Source organism: Megalobrama amblycephala, linkage group LG14, assembly GCF_018812025.1.
Source record: "Megalobrama amblycephala isolate DHTTF-2021 linkage group LG14, ASM1881202v1, whole genome shotgun sequence".
In the NCBI taxonomy this organism is placed as follows: Eukaryota; Metazoa; Chordata; class Actinopteri; order Cypriniformes; family Xenocyprididae; genus Megalobrama; species Megalobrama amblycephala.
The window spans coordinates 474881-497394 of record NC_063057.1 but is presented as its reverse complement, the minus strand read 5'-3'; the positions used below and the strand labels follow the sequence as shown (position 1 = coordinate 497394).

Below are 22514 nucleotides of genomic sequence, written 5' to 3'. Positions count from 1 at the left end.
TATTGTCCCAGAAGTCCCCAGGGGGAGGCGGCTGGATATTAACCTCCCCCCTTCGTTTCCGACCTTCTCTTGTCCTCCTGTCAGGATCTGATCGCTCCTGCCACAGCCTGTCTCTGATCCTGATCAGGTGACCATTCCACAACGCAACCATGCTTGGGTGTCCAGGCCGGTTTCGAACCGGGAACCTCCCGATTGGGGAGGATGTGCTCATACCATCGAGCCACTGGCACCTTTACACTCAACCTTCTTTTTTTTGGGGGCATGTCTTTTTTTTTTGGACAAAACCATTCAAACTAAAGCATTTTACCTCAAAGAGTGAGATTCGAACCAGGATTCTTCACGTCAAGGACCAACACTCAGACCACTGAGCTACTGGAGCTTCAACGCTCATGACTCTTTTTTGGGGACGTCTTTTATATTTGGACAAAAACAGTCAAACTAAAGCATTTTACCTCAAAGAGTGAGATTCGAACCAGGATTCTTCACGTCAAGGACCAACACTCAGACCACTGAGCTACTGGAGCTTCAACGCTCATGACTCTTTTTTGGGGACGTCTTTTATATTTGGACAAAAACAGTCAAACTAAAGCATTTTACCTCAAAGAGTGAGATTCGAACCAGGATTCTTCACGTCAAGGACCAACACTCAGACCACTGAGCTACTGGAGCTTCAACGCTCATGACTCTTTTTTGGGGACGTCTTTTATATTTGAACAAAAACAGTCAAACTAAAGCATTTTACCTCAAAGAGTGAGATTTGAACCAGGATTCTCCACATCAAGGACCAACACTCAGACCACTGAGCTACTGGAGCTTCGACGTTCCCAACTCTTTTTTGGGGACGTCTTTTATATTTTGACAAAACCAGTGAATTGAAAGTATTTTACCTGAGATTCGAACCAGGATTCTTCACGTCAAGGACCAACACTCAGACCACTGAGCTACTGGAGCTTCGACGTTCCCAACTCTTTTTTGGGGGATGTCTTTTATATTTGGACAAAAACAGTCAAACTAAAGCTTTTTACCTCAAAGAGTGAGATTCGAACCAGGATTCTCCACATCAAGGACCAACACTCAGACCACTGAGCTACTGGAGCTTCAACATTCGCAACTCTTTTTTGGGGACGTCTTTTATATTTGGACAAATACAGTCAAACTAAAGCTTTTTAGCTCAAAGAGTGAGATTCGAACCAGGATTCTCCACATCAAGGACCAACACTCAGACCACTGAGCTACTGGAGCTTCAACATTCGCAACTCTTTTTTGGGGACGTCTTTTATATTTGGACAAATACAGTCAAACTAAAGCTTTTTACCTCAAAGAGTGAGATTTGAACCAGGATTCTTCACATCAAGGACCAGCACTCAGACCACTGAGCTACTGGAGCTTCAACATTCGCAACTCTTTTTTGGGGACGTCTTTTATATTTGGACAAAAACAGTCAAATTAAAGCTTTTTACCTCAAAGAGTGAGATTCGAACCAGGATTCTCCACATCAAGGACCAACACTCAGACCACTGAGCTACTGGAGCTTCAACCCTCACAACTCTTTTTTGGGGACGTCTTTTATATTTGGACAAAAACAGTCAAACTAAAGCATTTTACCTGAAAGAGTGAGATTCGAACCAGGATTCTTCACGTCAAGGACCAACACTCAGACCACTGAGCTACTGGAGCTTCAACATTCGCAACTCTTTTTTGGGGACGTCTTTTATATTTGGACAAAAACAGTCAAACTAAAGCATTTTACCTGAAAGAGTGAGATTCGAACCAGGATTCTTCACGTCAAGGACCAACACTCAGACCACTGAGCTACTGGAGCTTCAACGCTCATGACTCTTTTTTGGGGACGTCTTTTATATTTGGACAAAAACAGTCAAACTAAAGCATTTTACCTGAAAGAGTGAGATTCGAACCAGGATTCTTCACATCAAGGACCAGCACTCAGACCACTGAGCTACTGGAGCTTCAACCCTTACAACTCTTTTTTGGGGACGTCTTTTATATTTGGACAAAAACAGTCAAATTAAAGCTTTCTAATTCAAAGAGTGAGATTTGAACCAGGATTCTTCATGTCAAGGACCAACACTCAGACCACTGAGCTACTGGAGCTTCAACGCTCACAACTCTTTTTTGGGGACGTCTTTTATATTTGGACAAAAACAGTCAAATTAAAGCTTTTTACCTCAAAGAGTGAGATTCGAACCAGGATTCTCCACATCAAGGACCAACACTCAGACCACTGAGCTACTGGAGCTTCAACATTCGCAACTCTTTTTTGGGGACGTCTTTTATATTTGGACAAAAACAGTCAAACTAAAGCTTTTTACCTCAAAGAGTGAGATTCGAACCAGGATTCTCCACATCAAGGACCAACACTCAGACCACTGAGCTACTGGAGCTTCAACCCTCACAACTCTTTTTTGGGGACGTCTTTTATATTTGGACAAAAACAGTCAAATTAAAGCTTTTTACCTCAAAGAGTGAGATTCGAACCAGGATTCTCCACATCAAGGACCAACACTCAGACCACTGAGCTACTGGAACTTCAACATTCGCAACTCTTTTTTGGGGACGTCTTTTATATTTGGACAAAAACAGTCAAACTAAAGCTTTTTACCTCAAAGAGTGAGATTTGAACCAGGATTCTTCACATCAAGGACCAGCACTCAGACCACTGAGCTACTGGAGCTTCAACCCTCACAACTCTTTTTTGGGGACGTCTTTTATATTTGGACAAAAACAGTCAAATTAAAGCTTTTTACCTCAAAGAGTGAGATTCGAACCAGGATTCTCCACATCAAGGACCAACACTCAGACCACTGAGCTACTGGAGCTTCAACATTCGCAACTCTTTTTTGGGGACGTCTTTTATATTTGGACAAATACAGTCAAACTAAAGCTTTTTAGCTCAAAGAGTGAGATTCAAACCAGGATTCTCCACATCAAGGACCAACACTCAGACCACTGAGCTACTGGAGCTTCAACGCTCACAACTCTTTTTTGGGGACGTCTTTTATATTTGGACAAAAACAGTCAAATTAAAGCTTTTTACCTCAAAGAGTGAGATTCGAACCAGGATTCTCCACATCAAGGACCAACACTCAGACCACTGAGCTACTGGAGCTTCAACGCTCACAACTCTTTTTTGGGGACGTCTTTTATATTTGGACAAAAACAGTCAAATTAAAGCTTTTTACCTCAAAGAGTGAGATTCGAACCAGGATTCTCCACATCAAGGACCAACACTCAGACCACTGAGCTACTGGAGCTTCAACATTCGCAACTCTTTTTTGGGGACGTCTTTTATATTTGGACAAAAACAGTCAAACTAAAGCTTTCTAATTCAAAGAGTGAGATTTGAACCAGGATTCTTCATGTCAAGGACCAACACTCAGACCACTGAGCTACTGGAGCTTCAACGCTCACAACTCTTTTTTGGGGACGTCTTTTATATTTGGACAAAAACAGTCAAACTAAAGCTTTTTACCTCAAAGAGTGAGATTCGAACCAGGATTCTCCACATCAAGGACCAACACTCAGACCACTGAGCTACTGGAGCTTCAACCCTCACAACTCTTTTTTGGGGACGTCTTTTATATTTGGACAAAAACAGTCAAATTAAAGCTTTTTACCTCAAAGAGTGAGATTCGAAACCAGGATTCTCCACATCAAGGACCAACACTCAGACCACTGAGCTACTGGAGCTTCAACATTCGCAACTCTTTTTTGGGGACGTCTTTTATATTTGGACAAAAACAGTCAAACTAAAGCTTTTTACCTCAAAGAGTGAGATTCGAACCAGGATTCTTCATGTCAAGGACCAACACTCAGACCACTGAGCTACTGGAGCTTCAACGCTCATGACTCTTTTTTGGGGACGTCTTTTATATTTGGACAAAAACAGTCAAACTAAAGCATTTTACCTCAAAGAGTGAGATTCGAACCAGGATTCTTCATGTCAAGGACCAACACTCAGACCACTGAGCTACTGGAGCTTCAACGCTCATGACTCTTTTTTGGGGACGTCTTTTATATTTGGACAAAAACAGTCAAACTAAAGCTTTTTACCTCAAAGAGTGAGATTCGAACCAGGATTCTCCACATCAAGGACCAACACTCAGACCACTGAGCTACTGGAGCTTCAACATTCGCAACTCTTTTTTGGGGACGTCTTTTATATTTGGACAAATACAGTCAAACTAAAGCTTTTTAGCTCAAAGAGTGAGATTCGAACCAGGATTCTCCACATCAAGGACCAACACTCAGACCACTGAGCTACTGGAGCTTCAACATTCGCAACTCTTTTTTGGGGACGTCTTTTATATTTGGACAAATACAGTCAAACTAAAGCTTTTTAGCTCAAAGAGTGAGATTCGAACCAGGATTCTCCACATCAAGGACCAACACTCAGACCACTGAGCTACTGGAGCTTCAACATTCGCAACTCTTTTTTGGGGACGTCTTTTATATTTGGACAAAAACAGTCAAACTAAAGCTTTTTACCTCAAAGAGTGAGATTCAAACCAGGATTCTCCACATCAAGGACCAACACTCAGACCACTGAGCTACTGGAGCTTCGACGTTCCCAACTCTTTTTTGGGGATGTCTTTTATATTTGGACAAAAACAGTCAAACTAAAGCTTTTTACCTCAAAGAGTGAGATTCGAACCAGGATTCTTCACGTCAAGGACCAACACTCAGACCACTGAGCTACTGGAGCTTCGACATTCCCAACTCTTTTTTGGGGGATGTCTTTTATATTTGGACAAAAACAGTCAAACTAAAGCTTTTTACCTCAAAGAGTGAGATTCGAACCAGGGTTCTCCACATCAAGGACCAACACTCAGACCACTGAGCTACTGGAGCTTCAACATTCGCAACTCTTTTTTGGGGACGTCTTCTATATTTGGACAAATACAGTCAAACTAAAGCTTTTTAGCTCAAAGAGTGAGATTCGAACCAGGATTCTCCACATCAAGGACCAACACTCAGACCACTGAGCTACTGGAGCTTCAACATTCGCAACTCTTTTTTGGGGACGTCTTTTATATTTGGACAAATACAGTCAAACTAAAGCTTTTTACCTCAAAGAGTGAGATTTGAACCAGGATTCTTCACATCAAGGACCAGCACTCAGACCACTGAGCTACTGGAGCTTCAACCCTCACAACTCTTTTTTTGGGGACGTCTTTTATATTTGGACAAAAACAGTCAAACTAAAGCATTTTACCTGAAAGAGTGAGATTCGAACCAGGATTCTTCACGTCAAGGACCAACACTCAGACCACTGAGCTACTGGAGCTTCAACGCTCATGACTCTTTTTTGGGGACGTCTTTTATATTTGGACAAAAACAGTCAAACTAAAGCATTTTACCTGAAAGAGTGAGATTCGAACCAGGATTCTTCACATCAAGGACCAGCACTCAGACCACTGAGCTACTGGAGCTTCAACCCTCACAACTCTTTTTTGGGGACGTCTTTTATATTTGGACAAAAACAGTCAAATTAAAGCTTTCTAATTCAAAGAGTGAGATTTGAACCAGGATTCTTCATGTCAAGGACCAACACTCAGACCACTGAGCTACTGGAGCTTCAACGCTCACAACTCTTTTTTGGGGACGTCTTTTATATTTGGACAAAAACAGTCAAATTAAAGCTTTTTACCTCAAAGAGTGAGATTCGAACCAGGATTCTCCACATCAAGGACCAACACTCAGACCACTGAGCTACTGGAGCTTCAACCCTCACAACTCTTTTTTGGGGACGTCTTTTATATTTGGACAAAAACAGTCAAATTAAAGCTTTTTACCTCAAAGAGTGAGATTCGAACCAGGATTCTCCACATCAAGGACCAACACTCAGACCACTGAGCTACTGGAGCTTCAACATTCGCAACTCTTTTTTGGGGACGTCTTTTATATTTGGACAAAAACAGTCAAACTAAAGCTTTTTACCTCAAAGAGTGAGATTCGAACCAGGATTCTTCATGTCAAGGACCAACACTCAGACCACTGAGCTACTGGAGCTTCAACATTCGCAACTCTTTTTTGGGGACGTCTTTTATATTTGGACAAATACAGTCAAACTAAAGCTTTTTAGCTCAAAGAGTGAGATTCGAACCAGGATTCTCCACATCAAGGACCAACACTCAGACCACTGAGCTACTGGAGCTTCAACGCTCATGACACTTTTTTGGGGACGTCTTTTATATTTGGACAAAAACAGTCAAACTAAAGCATTTTACCTCAAAGAGTGAGATTCGAACCAGGATTCTTCATGTCAAGGACCAACACTCAGACCACCGAGCTACTGGAGCTTCAACGCTCATGACTCTTTTTTGGGGACGTCTTTTATATTTGGACAAAAACAGTCAAACTAAAGCTTTTTACCTCAAAGAGTGAGATTCGAACCAGGATTCTCCACATCAAGGACCAACACTCAGACCACTGAGCTACTGGAGCTTCAACATTCGCAACTCTTTTTTGGGGACGTCTTTTATATTTGGACAAAAACAGTCAAACTAAAGCTTTTTAGCTCAAAGAGTGAGATTCGAACCAGGATTCTCCACATCAAGGACCAACACTCAGACCACTGAGCTACTGGAGCTTCAACATTCGCAACTCTTTTTTGGGGACGTCTTTTATATTTGGACAAAAACAGTCAAACTAAAGCTTTTTACCTCAAAGAGTGAGATTCGAACCAGGATTCTCCACATCAAGGACCAACACTCAGACCACTGAGCTACTGGAGCTTCAACATTCGCAACTCTTTTTTGGGGACGTCTTTTATATTTGGACAAAAACAGTCAAACTAAAGCTTTTTAGCTCAAAGAGTGAGATTCGAACCAGGATTCTCCACATCAAGGACCAACACTCAGACCACTGAGCTACTGGAGCTTCAACATTCGCAACTCTTTTTTGGGGACGTCTTTTATATTTGGACAAAAACAGTCAAACTAAAGCTTTTTACCTCAAAGAGTGAGATTCGAACCAGGATTCTCCACATCAAGGACCAACACTCAGACCACTGAGCTACTGGAGCTTCAACATTCGCAACTCTTTTTTGGGGACGTCTTTTATATTTGGACAAAAACAGTCAAACTAAAGCTTTTTAGCTCAAAGAGTGAGATTCGAACCAGGATTCTCCACATCAAGGACCAACACTCAGACCACTGAGCTACTGGAGCTTCAACATTCGCAACTCTTTTTTGGGGACGTCTTTTATATTTGGACAAAAACAGTCAAACTAAAGCTTTTTACCTCAAAGAGTGAGATTCGAACCAGGATTCTCCACATCAAGGACCAACACTCAGACCACTGAGCTACTGGAGCTTCAACATTCGCAACTCTTTTTTGGGGACGTCTTTTATATTTGGACAAAAACAGTCAAACTAAAGCTTTTTAGCTCAAAGAGTGAGATTCGAACCAGGATTCTCCACATCAAGGACCAACACTCAGACCACTGAGCTACTGGAGCTTCAACATTCGCAACTCTTTTTTGGGGACGTCTTTTATATTTGGACAAAAACAGTCAAACTAAAGCTTTTTACCTCAAAGAGTGAGATTCGAACCAGGATTCTCCACATCAAGGACCAACACTCAGACCACTGAGCTACTGGAGCTTCAACATTCGCAACTCTTTTTTGGGGACGTCTTTTATATTTGGACAAAAACAGTCAAACTAAAGCTTTTTAGCTCAAAGAGTGAGATTCGAACCAGGATTCTCCACATCAAGGACCAACACTCAGACCACTGAGCTACTGGAGCTTCAACATTCGCAACTCTTTTTTGGGGACGTCTTTTATATTTGGACAAAAACAGTCAAACTAAAGCTTTTTACCTCAAAGAGTGAGATTCGAACCAGGATTCTCCACATCAAGGACCAACACTCAGACCACTGAGCTACTGGAGCTTCAACATTCGCAACTCTTTTTTGGGGACGTCTTTTATATTTGGACAAAAACAGTCAAACTAAAGCTTTTTACCTCAAAGAGTGAGATTCGAACCAGGATTCTCCACATCAAGGACCAACACTCAGACCACTGAGCTACTGGAGCTTCAACCCTCACAACTCTTTTTTGGGGACGTCTTTTATATTTGGACAAAAACAGTCAAACTAAAGCTTTTTAGCTCAAAGAGTGAGATTCGAACCAGGATTCTCCACATCAAGGACCAACACTCAGACCACTGAGCTACTGGAGCTTCAACATTCGCAACTCTTTTTTGGGGACGTCTTTTATATTTGGACAAATACAGTCAAACTAAAGCTTTTTACCTCAAAGAGTGAGATTCGAACCAGGATTCTCCACATCAAGGACCAACACTCAGACCACTGAGCTACTGGAGCTTCAACATTCGCAACTCTTTTTTGGGGACGTCTTTTATATTTGGACAAATACAGTCAAACTAAAGCTTTTTACCTCAAAGAGTGAGATTCGAACCAGGATTCTCCACATCAAGGACCAACACTCAGACCACTGAGCTACTGGAGCTTCAACATTCGCAACTCTTTTTTGGGGACGTCTTTTATATTTGGACAAAAACAGTCAAACTAAAGCTTTTTACCTCAAAGAGTGAGATTCAAACCAGGATTCTCCACATCAAGGACCAACACTCAGACCACTGAGCTACTGGAGCTTCAACATTCGCAACTCTTTTTTGGGGACGTCTTTTATATTTGGACAAAAACAGTCAAACTAAAGCTTTTTACCTCAAAGAGTGAGATTCGAACCAGGATTCTCCACATCAAGGACAAACACTCAGACCACTGAGCTACTGGAGCTTCAACATTCGCAACTCTTTTTTGGGGACGTCTTTTATATTTGGACAAAAACAGTCAAACTAAAGCTTTTTACCTCAAAGAGTGAGATTCGAACCAGGATTCTCCACATCAAGGACAAACACTCAGACCACTGAGCTACTGGAGCTTCAACATTCGCAACTCTTTTTTGGGGACGTCTTTTATATTTGGACAAAAACAGTCAAACTAAAGCTTTTTACCTCAAAGAGTGAGATTCGAACCAGGAATCCCCACACGAAAAACCAACACTCAGACCACTGAGCTACTGGAGCTTCAATGCTCATGACTCTTTTTTGGGGACGTCTTTTATATTTGGACAAAAACAGTCAAACTAAAGCTTTTTACCTCAAAGAGTGAGATTCAAACCAGGATTCTCCACATCAAGGACAAACACTCAGACCACTGAGCTACTGGAGCTTCGACATTCCCAACTCTTTTTTGGGGGATGTCTTTTATATTTGGACAAAAACAGTCAAACTAAAGCTTTTTACCTCAAAGAGTGAGATTCAAACCAGGATTCTCCACATCAAGGACAAACACTCAGACCACTGAGCTACTGGAGCTTCAACATTCGCAACTCTTTTTTGGGGACGTCTTTTATATTTTGACAAAAACAGTCAAACTAAAGCTTTTTACCTCAAAGAGTGAGATTCGAACCATTGACCCACTCAACCAATGAAACTAAAGAATTTTCCACTGCAAAAGTGGGATTTGAACCATGATTCTCCACATGATGTGACACAGTCCACTGGCACTTCAACACATGACTTTTGTCTTTTGTATTTGGATAAAACCAGTGAAACTAAACCATTTTTGCAACAACAAAAGGTTTGAATCAGGATTTTAACCTCCATGTAAAGAAGCAATGCTCAGACGTCTGAGCCATAGAAGCTTCCTTCCTTTTTTTGTAAAAAAAATCCCCAAAACAAAAAAACACCAAAAGTGAGAATTGAACCTGGATTCTCCACATGAGGGCGACACTCACACCTATAACACTTTTACTTGCACATAATTTTTTTACCCGTTTCTGTCAATGTTCAACCAAAAACACATTATAATAAATAGTAACATTTATTAATTTAGCTCACACTTTTATCTAAATAAATCACAGCCACGTGACTGAAACTGATCTTTTCACAAGCATCTTGGTCAGTCAGAAGCTCATTGATTCTTACAGGATTAATCATCTTCAGTGTTTTCTGATTCATGTCGAAAGATGCTCAGTTTTGTCTGTCGTTTCTGAGCTCATTTCAAGTCTTGTATGAGCTAATTTATGATCGAAGAGTCTCCAGAGACAGACTTTATTCACACGACACTATTTATGATCATATTACTCTTGTTAAACGTACAAATTTGTGCAGTTGATCACTACATGCTGAAATTTCATCAAAACAAAAATACTAGATTCTGTCTTTTTCTCAAATAGAAGAGTGTCACATGACATAGTTCAGAGTAAAACTGCTTTTAATGAGGAAAGTACATCTAGGATGGGATGGGATTTTCATATCAGAGTCTGAACATGAGTTTGCAGTGGATGAAAGATATTTTTATTTGTGTACTGAATGAATCATTTACAAGAATAAGTCCATTTGGATTTCATGTTGACTTTAATACTGAAGCATTCAGAACAACAGGAGCAGATTCTGAAAGACGTTCCCTCATCCAGACACAAGATCGACATGAACTGAAGCAACACAAATAATGTCTTCAAACACAAACAGGAATAAAATGAAGCAGTTCAAAGGCACCGAGCGTCCGTTCTGAGGCATCTCATTCATTCACATCACTTTGGTTCGGGTGTGAGACGGCTGAGATCAAACGCTGTATATCCAAACAGATGTTCCTGTAGAGGTCAGAGGTCAAAGGCCGTATTTCTTCCGTAGATCTTGAACTGAAGGGTCTGTCAGACCGGTGCGGTGAATCCAGTCAAACACCTCCTGCAGCACTGAAAGAAGAAAAGAGATTATTATTCGGCACTGTGGACACGACGTTCGGTGTGTGTGTGTGTGTGTGTGTGTGTGTGTGTGTGTTTGTACTTTTCTTCTCCGCGGGCGACATGAACATGACGGCCATGTCAAATCTCCTCACACTCGCCAGGCTCCTCAGGACGGCCAGCAGAAGAGACGCATCTTCATGTCTGAAATGACAAAGTAAACGCTGATTTTCTTCCAGATGATGAACGATGAGCCAATCAGAATCAAGAGCTCGAGCATTTAAAGAGGCAGACGACAAAACTGCAGCGCTTATAATAAACAGAAGGATATTGAGTGCTGGTGTGGACGCCGTCATCATCTGTGCGGTTTCGTCTCGTACTCACTGAATGTAGAAGCTGTGGAAGATCTTGAGCATGAGGTTGAGAACATCAGGCTCCAGAGAGTTCTGGAAGATCTTCGGATAAGCGTCTGGGCTGATTTGCTAAAATGGTGAAAGTTGCAGTGAGAAGCACAGATAACGGACACGTGGAGACGGTGGGCGGCACTGACGTTACCTTTAAATATATGTAAGTGGATTGTGGGTGCCGGCTGATCTTCCTGAGGTCGGCCTCCAGCTGAAAACTGCTGCTGGGTGGAGGAGGAATCGATTCAGGACCTTCAGACGAAGTCCTGAAAACACAAGAGAACGAACGCGTGAGACTCGCTCCGGCCTGATGGTCTGATCACGTCTGTTCATCAGATCACCGACCTGGACGGAACGCCGGAGATCTCCTCGATCTTCTGGATCTTGGGATGGGGTGAAGACGTGACGGCGTGAGGCTCTACGGACGGTGTTATCTCCTGTATGTCCATCCTCCGTAACGGCTTCTGACGGGACACAAGGAACTTTGACTTAGTGCTAGAGGTGAATAAATCAAATCAAATAAAAATGACATAAATTCACAAACTCACGGTGGATCTGAGATGTTCAGGTTTGTTGATGGGCTGGATGGTTCTTCTCTGTGTGTTCTCCACTGGATCCATGAGACCACTGGTGCTCATCTCCTGATCAACACACACAGATATCAGACTAGGCATGTGATGGAACAACAGGAAACACTTCACAATAAGGTCTCATTATTTAATGCATTAACTAAGATTGAGCAATAGCTACATTTGTTACATTTTTTATTAATGTTAGTTAAGAAACACAACTGATCATTGTTAGTTTAATCTCAGGTCCATTAAATAAGTTCTTTTGATTTTAGTAATGTAAACAGTAACTAAGAAATTAACATTAAGAATAATTAATGCTTTATAAGTATTTTTCATTGTCAGTTTGATAATAATGAATTAACATGTTAACTAATGAAGCCGTATGTCTCAAAGTTTTACTGAACAATATCAAAAAATCAGAACATTTCTAATCATTAGGGCATGTTGTAGTCCAGATTAAAATATAAAAATGTTTAAGTTTGAAAATAAATAGCCTATTAAGTCTTTAAGTATTTGGTGCTGTGATGAACAACATTGAGATTACATAAAAAATTAATGTCTGTTTGAAGCATTTTAAAAACTTCACTAGAGCAGCTGCTTTGTTTCCGGGGTTTCTGGGGTAACCGCTGCATTTCTGCTGTTCCATCAGCGCCCTCTGCTGTCAGAGAGTGAACGTGCACTTTCATTCAGCGCTCGTGAGCTTGTTTACATCTGAGCGCGTGTCACTTTGACGCAGAATACAGCGGTGTTGTGCATTTTATTCGGTTGATGGGAAAAGTATACTTAATGCATTATAAAAATTTTAATAATTGGTAATAAATTATTATTTATGGTATTTAGAAGTGCCCATGATAGCAATATCGTGCATATTCATTATCGTGATATATCGCATTACCTAATATCAGCACACGTCTAATCAGACTAGAGCTGGTTATCAAATCGCAAAAGTCTGATTTAAATAAATATTGAGCAGAAAATCACAGAATTGTGCAACAGAGATTCATGCAGATCTGCATCACGTACCGCTGTGAGTTTCTCGATCTCATTTATGGCTTGTTTGTTTCCCGGCTCGAGCTTCAGAACCTGCTCAAAATCTACAAACAAACATAAAACAGGTGTGTTTTCCTCAAAAACAAGGATTCGGCTGTGAAAAGCGACTGAACTGATGGAACATCAACCTTCTTTGGCTTCTCTGATCCTCCCTAAAGCGGCTCTGGCTGTCGCGCGTCTGGCGAAGGCTTTGGCGTACGTGGCGTCCAGAGCGACGGCCGTGCTGCAGTCCTGCTCCGCCTCACTGTACCTGCAGAGAAACACCAGACACTTACAGACAGAACACACTGCAAAACAAGTATGCACTTGGTAGGAAACATTTCCTCACTTCTGGAGTTTGAGGTACGCCATGGCTCTGTTAGCGGGCAGCAGGGCGTTGGTGCCGTCCGCCTCCATTCCTTTAGAGTAGCACTCCACGGCCGCCTCGTACTTGCCTTCTTTAAAGTAAGCATTTCCCTGGCACATCGAGAAACAAAGCGTCAGCGTTCATATCTGATCATCTGCTCAGTCACATGATGATTGAGAGACGCGTCTCACCCTGTCTTTCTGCACGACAGCTTCCTGTTTTCTCTGTTGTTCCTCCAGACGCTGCTGTTGTAACGGATCCACCGTCGGCGCAGCAGCAGCGGGAGTAACGATCTCGCTCTTCTCTGTCGTCTGTCCGCTCGATTCCAAGACCTGAAGCGAAGCAACGATAACTGACGGAGAACTCAATCTACATGCATTTCTGAAACTGTGGATCAGTAACACACCTGCTGGAGTTTCTGGATTTCATTCCGCGCCTCTGAGTTTTCAGGATCCAATTTGAGAACCATTTCATAATCTGGATGAACAGGATGAGCAGAACTAGATAAATGTTTATCATACTTCCATCACAAACCCTGTATGAAGATGCTGTGATCTGCAGACCTTCAAGAGCTTCCTGATGTTTCTTTAGAGCTGCGCGTGTCGCCGCTCTCCTGACGTAAGCTTTCACATATTTACTGTCCAGAGCGATCGCCAAATGACAGTCCGACTCCGCCACGGCGTACCTGCGGCACAGAAACTCTCACGTCAGGAATGATCCATCCAAACACACAACTGAATGAATGATGGAGACATACTTTTTCAGTCTGAAGAAACAGGCCGCTCTGTTAGTGGGCAGGACAGGGTTGTAGGGATCGGCGTCCATCGCTCTGGTGTAGCACTCGATGGCGCTGTCATACTGGCCGTCCTTGAAGAACTGATTCCCCTGAGACATCACAGACTCTCATGTATGACCGTATGAAAGCATATTTCATGATGAATTCTCAGTGGTGACGTCATACCTTCTCTTTCTCAGTGAGCGCCAGATCTCTGTCCACCTGAATCACTTCAGAGTCAGATTCATTGGATTGCACTGGGCTCTCCTCTACGTCCATGGACTCCAGAGTCTTTTCCTGCAAACAAACAATGTTCATTTGTTGGGGTTAAAGCATTACAAGCATGCATTATGTCATCAGATTACTTTTGTGATGTAACGTGCATTAGGTAATCAGATTACTTTTTGATGTAACGAGTAAAGTAATGCATTACAAGTAACATTTATTACATAATCAGATTACTTTTTGATGTAACGAGTAAAAGTAACGCATTACAAGTAACATTTATTACATAATCAGATTACTTTTGTGATGTAACGAGTAAAGTAATGCATTACAAGTAACGTGCATTGTGTAATCAGATTACTTTTTGATGTAACGAGTAAAGTAACGCATTACAAGTAACATTCATTACATAATCAGATTACTTTTTGATGTAACGAGTAAAGTAACGCAGTACAAGTAACGTGCATTGTGTAATCAAATTACTTTTGTTGATGTAACGAGTAAAGTAACGCATTACAAGTAACGTGCTTTGCGTAATCAGATTACTTTTTGATGTAACGAGTAAAAGTAACGCATTACAAGTAACATTCATTACATAATCAGATTACTTTTGTTGATGTAACGAGTAAAGTAACGCATTACAAGTAACGTGCTTTGTGTAATCAGATTAATTTTTGATGTAACGAGTAAAGTAACGCATTACAAGTAACGTGCTTTGTGTAATCAGATTACTTTTTGATGTAACGAGTAAAAGTAACGCATTACAAGTAACATTCATTACATAATCAGATTACTTTTGTTGATGTAACGAGTAAAGTAACGCATTACAAGTAACGTGCATTGTGTAATCAATTACTTTTTGATGTAACGAGTAAAGTAACGCATTACAAGTAACGTGCATTGTGTAATCAGATTACTTTTTGATATAACATGTAAAGTAATGCAGTACTAGTAACATTCATTACGTAATCAGATTACTTTTTGATGTAACGAGTAAAAGTAACGCATTACAAGTAACATTCATTACATAATCAGATTACTTTTGTTGATGTAACGAGTAAAGTAACGCATTACAAGTAACGTGCATTGTGTAATCAGATTACTTTTTGATGTAACGAGTAAAAGTAACGCATTACAAGTAACATTCATTACATAATCAGATTACTTTTGTTGATGTAACGAGTAAAGTAACGCATTACAAGTAACGTGCATTGTGTAATCAGATTACTTTTTGATGTAACGAGTAAAAGTAACGCATTACAAGTAACATTCATTACATAATCAGATTACTTTTGTTGATGTAACGAGTAAAGTAACGCATTACAAGTAACGTGCTTTGTGTAATCAGATTAATTTTTGATGTAACGAGTAAAAGTAACGCATTACAAGTAACATTCATTACATAATCAGATTACTTTTGTTGATCTAACGAGTAAAGTAACGCATTACAAGTAACGTGCATTGTGTAATCAGATTACTTTTTGATGTAACGAGTAAAAGTAACGCATTACAAGTAACATTCATTACATAATCAGATTACTTTTGTTGATGTAACGAGTAAAGTAACGCATTACAAGTAACGTGCTTTGTGTAATCAGATTAATTTTTGATGTAACGAGTAAAAGTAACGCATTACAAGTAACATTCATTACATAATCAGATTACTTTTGTTGATCTAACGAGTAAAGTAACGCATTACAAGTAACGTGCATTGTGTAATCAGATTACTTTTTGATGTAACGAGTAAAGTAATACATTACAAGTTACATTTATTACATAATCAGATTACTTTTTGACGTAACGAGTAACATGACACATTACCAGTAACATGCATTACATAATCAGATTACTTTTGTGATGTAATGTGTAAAGTAATGCATCACAAATAACATGGATTAAAATGTGTTATAGGGAGTAACGCATTACTTTTAAAAGTAACTTTCTCCAAAACTGTTGTTGAAATCATCACATCATTCTGCATTAGTGTGGTCATGAATCAGAATGCAAAAATCATATTACCACATCAAATTTGTCCCAGGCCTGATAAGCGTAGGATTTTATCCGCTGCGTCTGCGTTTGATCTTTCCGATCGCCGCCGCCGTTAGTCTGTCGTTTCACCCTCTTCTTTGTCTTTTTATAATCTTTGTTCCTCACTGGCGGGAGTGTTTTCTGAAATAAAATAAAATCTTAAGTAAACAAAGACCTGAATCTTTCTGATTTCATCTCAGAATCTCAGAGTTTTACTGGTGTTTCGTTGGTGTTCCCGGTGCGAAGCTGCTGGTCTTTCTTCTTGATCTCTTCCTCCCAGTTGTTCAGCTCCTTCATGAAGCTCTGCAGATCTTCTGCGTTCTGTCGCATCTGAATCTGCAGCTCCACAGCTTTATTTCCCGACATCACGGCGCTCTTCTAACGCTGTCAGACCACTTTAGACAAACAGACATTCCCTGAAACACATTAGAAAAAACAATCACAAACAAAACACTACAGGCAAAACCTCTGATTTTCATGCACTGGTCAGTTTTGAGCTCTGTTTTGCTTACGTAACATGTCTTCTGTCAGACCAGTGATGTGATTATGATTTTAACATGTTCTGTTATTGCCGGTAAAAAAAAATAGTTTTGTTATGTGGTTGCTATGGTTACTAGTGAGCGTTGTTATGCTATAATGTGCACTCATGTTAATATTTAGTACGTATGAGCAGTGATTATTGCATTACCATGATTATTTTCGCAGATTTTACAGTAAAAAACAACAACTTTAGTAACTATGGTATGTTGGCGGAAGCTACGGTTACCATGGTAACTATTTAAAAAGGAAACTAACAACAACGTGGCACTGAAAAGACACTTAATCACAGATTAATAAGTGATTCGTCAAGAATTTATGGATCTAAATAAATAATATTATAACCTCCAAAAGTCTGACATTCCAGAACATTCGCTGCATCTGCGAGAGATGATTAATCTACACACATACACTGATCATTAACTCATAATGAAGTTATCTGAAAATGTGTTTCAGTAAAAACTCTTTACACACATTTAAATGTTTAACTGCTAATTATAAACGTTTCATAGAGAAGCTCATAAGGATCGGTTTAAAACAACCATTTTAACAGCAGTAATGATCAGAACCAGAGATGTGTGTGTCATACCTGTGATGATGATGAAGAAGAAGAGTTTTGATCAATAGTTTGTGTTCAGCGCCATGACAGCACAAACGCCTCTGTGCGCATGCGAAGAACAAGCGTCTTACGTAAGACACGCGCTGCTTGTGCATGTTATGGCGCCGGAAAAAAAAGCAACAGTAGCTTCCGGAACAGTAAAACATTTTATATACAAATTATTTTTTCCGACATATAATTATAAGTGATACTGATGCTGTATTCATTCATATATTGTTATGACTGTCATTATTGCGTATGTCGTTTGGTTTCGGGGCTTTTATTTTGAAAAGACAAAAACAGACACTTGACTGCATCTTATTTTGGGACATCTCATCGCGATCAAAAAGCAAATATTTAAAATCATAAAAAATAAATCGTACACTAAGTAGATTAAGTGAAATTCATCAGCTTTAATAACTGAAATACTTTAATCCTCTGTCGCCTGCTTTCAATCACGTGACTCAGTGACGCACGCGTGACCTCTGCGTACACGCGCACCACAAAGCAATGGCTCAAAGTAGAGCTGAAGATGATTATAGCGACAAACAGCCGAAACCGAAGCAGGAGGACTACGGCTACAGCTTATACCCCGAGCGAACCGGCAGCAAGTACAAGCAGGGCTCGATCGGAGAGAGTCTGTTCACCTTTAAGCACAAATGTCACATCATGCTGCAGTTCGCCATGGACACTAGTAAGGGAACATCCTCTGTGCGCGTGCATGCAGCGCAATGCTTACTTGCTTAAAAAATATATTGTCTCTAGGGTGTTTTTAATAACAGTATTCAATAGACTTTATTAAAAGAACTGCTTGACTCTATACTGTATGGAAGCTCATTTGTGCCACAAGAAAGCATCAGAATTATGACATTAGATTATAAATTATGACAGTCATATTTATGAGGTAAAGCGTCAACATTATGAGATAAGAAGTCTTAATTATGACAGAAATAAATCGAAATTGTACTTTCTATTTTTAATATTATATGATTTTGACAAATATTATAATATTATATGATTTTTGCAAATCTCGTAATTTTGACCTTTTATCTTAAATTTCTATTTTAATCTCGTAATGTCATAATTTTGACTTTTTAATCATGATTTTGACTCATTTTTATATCATAGTTTTGACTATCTCATAATTTTTACATTTAATCTCGCAATTTTGACTTTATCTCGTAATTTTGACCCTTTATCTCAAATTTCTGTTTAATCTCATAATTATCATAATTAGAATTTTTAATCATGATTTTGACTTTTTATCCAATTTTTATCTCATAATTTTTGACTCTCGTAATTGACATTTTATCTCAGTTTTGAACTTTTACCTAATTTCTATTTTAATTTCATAATTAGTGTCATCATTTTGACTTTATCTCATAATTATGACTCATAATTTAGACTTATAATTTTGACCTTTTATCTCAGATTTCTATTTTAATCTCATAATTGTCATAATTTTAATTTAATCATGATTTTGACTTTTTATCTAATTTTTATATAATAATTTTGACATTTTATGTTTTTAACTTTTACCTAATTTCTATTTTAATTTCATAATTAGTGTCATAATTTTGACTTTATCTCATAATTATGACTCATAATTTAGATTTATCATAATTTTGACCTTTTATCTCAGACTTCTATTTTAATCTCATAATTGTCATAATTTTAATTTAATCATGATTTTGACTTTTTATCTAATTTTTATATAATAATTTTGACATTTTATCTGTTTCTAACTTTTACCTAATTTCTATTTTAATTTCATAATTAGTGTCATAATTTTGTCTTTATCTCATAATTATGACTGTCATAATTTAGATTTATCATAATTTTGACCTTTTATCTAAGATTTCTATTTTAATCTCACAATTGTCATAATTTGAATTTTTAATCATGATTTTGACTTTTTATCTCATAATTACGACTGTCATAATTTAGACTTTTATTATAATTTTTAATTTTTATCTCGTAATTTTGACTTATCTCATAATTTCTATTTTAATCTCATAATGTCATCATTTTTATCTCATATTTATGACTTGACTTTTTCTCAATAATTTTGACTTTATCTCATTATGTATATTATAGTTATGACATTGAGATTTACCAAAGCATGATTTTTGGTCTCATGGGCTTCCATACTGTGCAGTGCACTATGAAGTGAACGTGCTGTTCATTGTCAGTCTCTCTGTCGCTCAGGTCCGTACGCTAAACTTCTGCTGGCGGCCATGAGAACCTCCGGCTGGTAAGAGAGAAGCTTCACCTCAGTTTCCCTCAGGCGTCAGTGTCTGGCATCACATGTCTGTTTGATGTCTTCTCAGTGCAGTTCATAAAGACAGACATTTCTCATGTGAGGACTGTGACGGGACCGTCAGCGGCGGGTTCGATGCCGCCACCTCTCAGGTGAGTCGAAGAGAGCGGCTTCACGAGCCCAAACACATGCTGATATGGGTCTGAACGGAGCGGGTGTGTCGTTGCAGATCGTATTGTGCCAGAACAACATCCACCAGCAGGCTCACATGAACCGCGTCGTCACGCACGAGCTCATCCACGCCTTCGACCACTGCAGGGCTCGAGTCGACTGGTTCACCGACTTCAGACATCTGGCCTGTTCAGAGGTGAGAGATCGTACCGTCTGTGGAAAAGCCCTGACTTCATCTGTCAGACGTTTTAAAAGGTCTATGTTTGTTCACTCTTCAGATCCGTGCCGCCAATCTGAGCGGAGACTGTTCGTTTGTTAACGAGGTTTCCAGATTTAACTTTGGCCTCAAAGAGCACCATCAGGTAACGCTTCTGCCCCCGTCGCTCGCTGTCATTCGGTCAGATGATGTTTTGAGTGTCTGGATTGTGTTGTTCCCGCAGGAGTGTGTGCGGAGCCGAGCGCTGCGCTCCATTCTCGCCGTACGCAAGGTGAGCAGGGAGGAGGCGGAGCGAGTGGTTGACGAGGTGTTTGACAGCTGCTTCAGTGACCACGCCCCCTTCGGACGCATCCCACACAGCAAGAAGGACGCCAAGTTCGCCTACAGGGATTTTGAGAACCGGGACCGCTACTACGCAAACCTCTGATGCTGCGGCATTAAATCTTCGTTGATGCGAAGTCAATCTCGCGGAAAGACTGAACTGAAGGAAGAGAGAATATCACTCCTCAGATGAACATGTTGTGCTGAAGGAAGTGTGTCATGTAATTAAAGCACATGCTTGACTTTTTCATTACTGTACTAAAGGTTTGACAAGAAAAACGTGATTGTTGTTCTTCTGTATCAGTTTGAAAGGGATGGAATTGTTTATTGGTTGTATAAAGTCAAATCTGTCTTTGTCTATCAGCTCAGGTTTCTCTGATATGAGACTGAAAACCAGGGCAACTGCCTCACAATTATATGATAGTTTCAATTCAAATAATTAAAAATGAATTCAACATTATTTTACACGAGTATATTTTCCCTATGAGTTTGAAAGCTAGGCGGATGTTGCGTCACTGATCCACACGGTGGCGCTGCTGCTCTTCATATGATGTCTGGTTTGATTTTGGACAAATGTGCTCCAGTATGAGGAGAATAAACCAGAACGGGCTCATGTTTCCATATTTAACTATATGGAAGCTCTACATAAGGAAAAAAAAAAAGTAAAAATTATGACTTCATTTTATGTCATAATTAAGATTTACAAAAGCATGATTTTTTTCTTATGTGGTGGAAATTAATTTATTTTGAAGAGCCATAATTCTTCTGTCCTACATTTAAAACACTCATATAAAGTGGTTCTTATTATGTGCAGGTTGTTCGTGAAACATTAAAAACGCAGAAATAAAAATAAGTTAATATAGTAGTTGAAGTCCTGTGGTGCGACAAAATTATCTATAGATGTAGATTTTAGAGCTCTTATTAATTGAGAGACTGTATTAATTATTTGTACTGTTAACATTAATTTTCACACCACACGACCATTTAAAATGAAATTATTAAATAAATTGAATAAAACCAAAGTTCCTTTAAGACGAGTCGTTTCACTCGGCGGCCATCTTAGAAACGCCTCTCGAACATCAAATTCTACAAAGCTGCTTGCCAAGCTTTCGATTAAATTTCATATTTGAGAAATCAATGAAATCTGACAACAACTGTCTCATAACTTGTTTCTAAACGCTCGAAACGTGACAAAAAAAACAGATTTTTTCAGGCTGGATCAACCAGAGCTTCTAACGGCCGCTGCAGTGACGCGATTCTACCAATTGGTGATTGGCTCTTATTTAGAAGGCGGGACTTATTCCGCCATTTTGCGTGTTGCACTTTCTCCCATTCATAATAATAAGAGTGCGCCGTTTTTCTATATATAATGAAACTAAATACATGGTAATTCATGTTGTTCAGGCCGCAGATCACGTGACTGATCCATGACGTGACTGGCACCGTCGCGAGTGTGATATTGCTTTTACACAACAGTTAAAAAACAAACTAAATCACACTAAATCTCTATTTACTTTGTCTATAATATAACAGTTTCAAATGAAGCCGCAGGAGTCGGTTGAGTGAATGATTCAATGACTCAGCCATCGCGGGAGTCGCTTGTTCTGCTTTATATGAATCAGTGTTGAACGAATCATTTGAATAAATGACTCACTCATTTCCGCCACCTACTGGAGCAACGATGTAAAATTCCCTCCACTAATACACAGACTGACAATGATTACACATCATTGTGTGTATCTTTTTTGTCACTAGTAATATATTTCTTTTAAATTATAATTTAGTTTAATAATTATTTTTATTATTTATGTATTTTTACAATGTTTTTCTCTAAACTTTTCCTCAGACCCCCCCTTCATGGTACCATTGTCAAAAATGCACAATATAGTTTTGAAAGTGTTAAAGTTCTGCCGTGTTTCAAGGACGAGGGTCGACATCAACTGCCGGACGTCCTGCTTAAAGTCATCAATGTCACAGTGACCCAAAGCCGCTGCGCGAGGGAACAGGCCCGACGACCCCAAACGCGCCGAAGCTGAATAAAGTGCGTCCCTGCTGACGGCCGCGGATCTCTGTCACGCTTGTGAGCTTCATGCTGCAGGCGGAATGAAGCGGACGGACAGCAGAGCCACGAGACGTGAGGATCTTTCCCCGTAAAAGCCCTTTGACACCGAACTCACTTTATCTGGTGGTCTAAATGAGGACAAGGACACCCGCCATGAACATTTGTGTCCTTAACACCAGTATTATCTTATAGTTTAAGCTTCATTTAAACTC

At 39.6% G+C, this 22514-nt stretch overlaps 2 protein-coding genes across 3 annotated transcripts; one reads left to right on the top strand and one right to left on the bottom strand.

The window, feature by feature from the left end:
- Positions 1-10327: 10327 nt before the first annotated feature.
- rpap3 (RNA polymerase II associated protein 3) lies at positions 10328-17399 on the bottom strand. Of its 2 annotated transcripts, none has more exons than XM_048155958.1 (17): positions 17263-17399; positions 16353-16552; positions 16128-16277; positions 14070-14180; positions 13866-13993; positions 13672-13793; positions 13515-13585; positions 13300-13440; positions 13091-13218; positions 12891-13012; positions 12736-12806; positions 11689-11781; positions 11486-11604; positions 11292-11406; positions 11121-11218; positions 10840-10940; positions 10328-10748 (listed from the first exon to the last, which is right to left on the bottom strand). In XM_048155958.1, exons 2-17 carry the CDS (start codon positions 16500-16502, stop codon positions 10663-10665), a joined length of 1806 nt encoding a protein of 601 aa, XP_048011915.1. In that variant the 5' UTR covers positions 16503-16552; positions 17263-17399; the 3' UTR covers positions 10328-10662. The 2 variants fall into 2 exon arrangements, with proteins under 2 accessions (XP_048011915.1, XP_048011916.1); XM_048155959.1 differs by lacking the exon at positions 17263-17399 and adding an exon at positions 16649-16666.
- A 189-nt stretch (positions 17400-17588) lies between these two features.
- atp23 (ATP23 metallopeptidase and ATP synthase assembly factor homolog) lies at positions 17589-20700 on the top strand. The gene is made up of 6 exons (XM_048155960.1): positions 17589-17965; positions 19480-19525; positions 19602-19683; positions 19761-19898; positions 19981-20064; positions 20143-20700. The coding sequence occupies exons 1-6, from the start codon at positions 17782-17784 to the stop codon at positions 20344-20346; spliced, it is 738 nt and encodes a 245-aa protein (XP_048011917.1). The 5' UTR covers positions 17589-17781; the 3' UTR covers positions 20347-20700.
- Positions 20701-22514: the final 1814 nt, after the last annotated feature.